Source organism: Chenopodium quinoa, unplaced genomic scaffold (assembly GCF_001683475.1).
Source record: "Chenopodium quinoa cultivar QQ74 unplaced genomic scaffold, ASM168347v1, whole genome shotgun sequence".
Taxonomy (NCBI): domain Eukaryota; kingdom Viridiplantae; phylum Streptophyta; class Magnoliopsida; order Caryophyllales; family Amaranthaceae; genus Chenopodium; species Chenopodium quinoa.
The window spans coordinates 8,173,520-8,176,992 of NW_018743955.1; the positions used below are offsets into that span (position 1 = coordinate 8,173,520).

General features: G+C 34.6%; 1 protein-coding gene across 1 annotated transcript; it reads left to right on the plus strand.

The window, feature by feature from the left end:
• The first annotated feature begins 251 nt into the window (after window positions 1-251).
• LOC110689536 lies at window positions 252-947 on the plus strand. The gene is made up of 2 exons (XM_021866316.1): window positions 252-726; window positions 808-947. The coding sequence occupies exons 1-2, from the start codon at window positions 252-254 to the stop codon at window positions 945-947; spliced, it is 615 nt and encodes a 204-aa protein (XP_021722008.1).
• Window positions 948-3,473: the final 2,526 nt, after the last annotated feature.

Here is a 3,473-nt window from a genome sequence, read left to right on the forward strand (position 1 = left end):
ATTCAAAGAAATTTATTTTATTTTATTTAAAAAAAAAAAAAAAAAAAAAAAAAAAAAAAAAGCAAACAGCATCTTGTACCAAATCCCAGCCTAGCAAGAACATAATACATATTTGTAACAACCCAAAACTTAGGCATAAAGTCATCCTCTTAACCATTTAAAACCCACATATTATAAGTTCAAAAAAAATAAAATCATCTACAAATTCAAATATTATTCCATTCTTTCTCTCAAAGTTTAACCTATTATTGATGTCTTGCTTCTACCTCCCTAAGAGGCTTAAGCAGCTACCTTCTTCCACAAAGAAGGCTTGGAATTCCTTCACATCCTCTGTCTCCCCTAAACTCGGCAACCTCCGCAGCAGCAGCCTCCCTAAAACCCTCACGAGAACCGCCACTCGTCTTTTCAATCTCCATCACAACAACAAGCGCAGTCGCTCTATTCCAAGGCGGCCGCACTCCTCCTCAGCTGGTATAGCACGTGACTTTTATTACTACAGAGAGTACAACTACTACCAACACCTTCAACCCTACGCTTCAGGGCCTAATAGCCCTGCAACCGTCTATATCGATAGGCTTTTTGGGGAGTCGTCGTCGTCCATGTCTTCATCATCGATGTCGAAACAAGAAGTGAATAAAAATGATGTTACAAGAGATACAACTATGGATGAAGCATCAGCAAGTGGTGGTAGCAAGACACGAGACGATAGCCGAGGTGGCGGCGTTGGTGGTAGTACTAGTGGTGGAAAGAAGAGAAAGAAAGTAAAGAATCATACAAATAATAATAGTAGTAATAATAATTGGAAAGAGTATATTTCGTCAATGCCTAATATTAGGGGAGTTGATGAAAGGGCTGAAGAGTTTATATCAAAGTTTCGTCAAGATATGCAAATTCAAAGAGAACAGTCTATTATTGAGTTCCAGGAGATGTTAGCTCGCAGTGCATAATTATTGATGCAATGATATATATAGAAGTATGTAATTAAATTAATGTGTGTGTGTTAATTATTCTTGCTTCATTTTTTTTTACTATTATATTAATTTGTTGGTTGAATTATTTTTAAAATGGGTTTGTGAATGTGTACAGGGAATGAAATTATTTATTATGGGACAGAATTAGATAATTATTTTTATATATAGCATAAGAGTGTATGAATGAATCTAATAAGGTTAATAGTTAAGTTATAGCATGAGTGTTTGTTTGTTTGTTTATTTTATAAATTTGTTTGTTTCATACTCAATTTGTATACGTTTTCTTAGTTCATATCTATAGATTATGGATCTAATTCGTATGTGTATCTTTATAATAAAAGTTAGTCAATTTATGAGGCCAGTAAGTCAATGATTTATAGAGATGAGGTTAAACAAGAAATCACATGTGTGTTGTTGAGGATTTGAACTTGAGCCTCAAGGTAACACTAAATTGGGCTATATTTAGTTTTCAAAGGATTTGATGTCTAACACATACATACTCCATATTATTGACACATGAAAAATGAAACACCTTAATTAGGTTAGATGGAGTATAAATTAAGACTAAATCGATTTGTTTCATTTGTTATTTAAATTGGCCTTGTCTAAATTTATCTTGTTTAAACTTGAAATTTAAAGAGCTTCTTCTCTAAGGAATTGTCTTACTTAATTTGTGTGTGAAATTGTGTGAAAATTTTTTACCTAAACATATTTTAATTTGTTTGAAATAAGTTAAAATTAGTTGATCTGGAATGACCTGTCTAAGTGATGAAATAAGTCAATTAAGTTGAAGTAAGGACTTCATTACAACCTTTACTATTCATCTTTAAAAAATTATTACATTCAATATAAATATTTCAACGCGTTCTATAATAATTAGACCTTGTCATTTTTTTCATATTAGTGATCTTTTTTTAATTTAAACTAGAATGAAGTATACATAGTTGAAATATTTTTTATTTTTTCTTGACACATACACATATATATAATTGAAATAATATTGAAGGTATTTACTTTAAACATGAAATCAAATTCAATTTACATTAGTGTCCTTTTTTTTTTGGAAAAATGGAAATAAATAATCCCACCTTTGCGTGGTCTGACAATAACAATCCTACCTTTTGATTATTACAAGGCAATCTCAATTGGTATGTGATTTTCTTTTAATAGACCATTTGACCTACAACCTGTTAAACAAGTTAAATTTTTTTTTTTAGTTTTTTAAAGCCACATGTCACTCATTAATTGGTCAAAATAATAAAAGTTAAACTAAAAAAAACAGGTAGAACAAAACAAAACAAAATAAAATAAATAAAAAAAAAAACACCAGCCACTAGCCACCCCCAGCCAGTCAGCCACCGTGAAACCCCTTACCCATACCCTAGGCCCACCAAAAACCCAGCGGCCGCCACTCTAAACCTCCTAAAACGCCAGCCGAACCTCCCAATGCCATAAGCCACCCCCAAAATCACATCCACTACCTTGAAAACATCACCCTGTCGCCGAAAACATCCATCCCAGCCCCAAAAACCTCCACCCCATCCCCTATAACCGTCGAAGACCACCGACAACGGCCGCCCGTAACCCCTTGACCCAAATTTCACCCCCGAAACCACCACAGCCACCGCCGAAATCACCTCGACCCAAACCTCACCCCTAAACCACCATCGAAATCACCCCCTATACCAAATCCAACCCCGAAACCTCTATAACCCCACTCAGTCGCCGATAACCCACGTCAAAAACCTCCATAACCACCACAGTCATCACCACCGAAAACTCCGTTCAACCTCCTTAACTACCCCGAAAACCCCCCTTAAACACAACCTTGGTGCTGGCCAGTCGATTTCGAAGGTTAAGGAGGGTGGACGATCGATTTTTGGTGGTGGTTGAGGCCAGGTAGGAGCTAGGGTTTGGGGGTTGGTGGCTGGTGGCTGGTTTTTTTTTTTTATTATTTTGTTTTGTATTAATTTTTTTTTTATAATTATAAAAAATGAAATGAGCCTATAAAAATTTGACAGATGGCATATAACCTACAAAAATAGGTCACCAACAAGTCAAGGTTCATTAAAAGAAGATGACATACCAAGGTGGGATTATCTTGTAATAATCAAAAGGTGGGATTATTGTTGTCAGACCACGCAAAGGTGAGATTATTTATTCTTTTTTTTTTTTGAAGAATTACATTATTGATCTTTGTGTCTCTCTTTACATGCAATGATACATTTGTCCTACTTTACTTGAATAGTTGCACCACTTGATCAAATAGTTCTCACAAGAGTCACAACTTTGGTCAAATTAAGCAAGTAATTTAATTAAGACGGAGGTGTCATAACATACTTTGTACAATAATTTAATTAAGAGGGAGTACCTTTTTTTTTTAATGATCAACACTTAATTAAGGGTTCATTAATTGGCATCTAATATGAAGTATCAACGACACAGGTTTCACAAATTACTTCAGCGATTTAGCACGATTGCCAGATTGGAGAAAGCAAACAA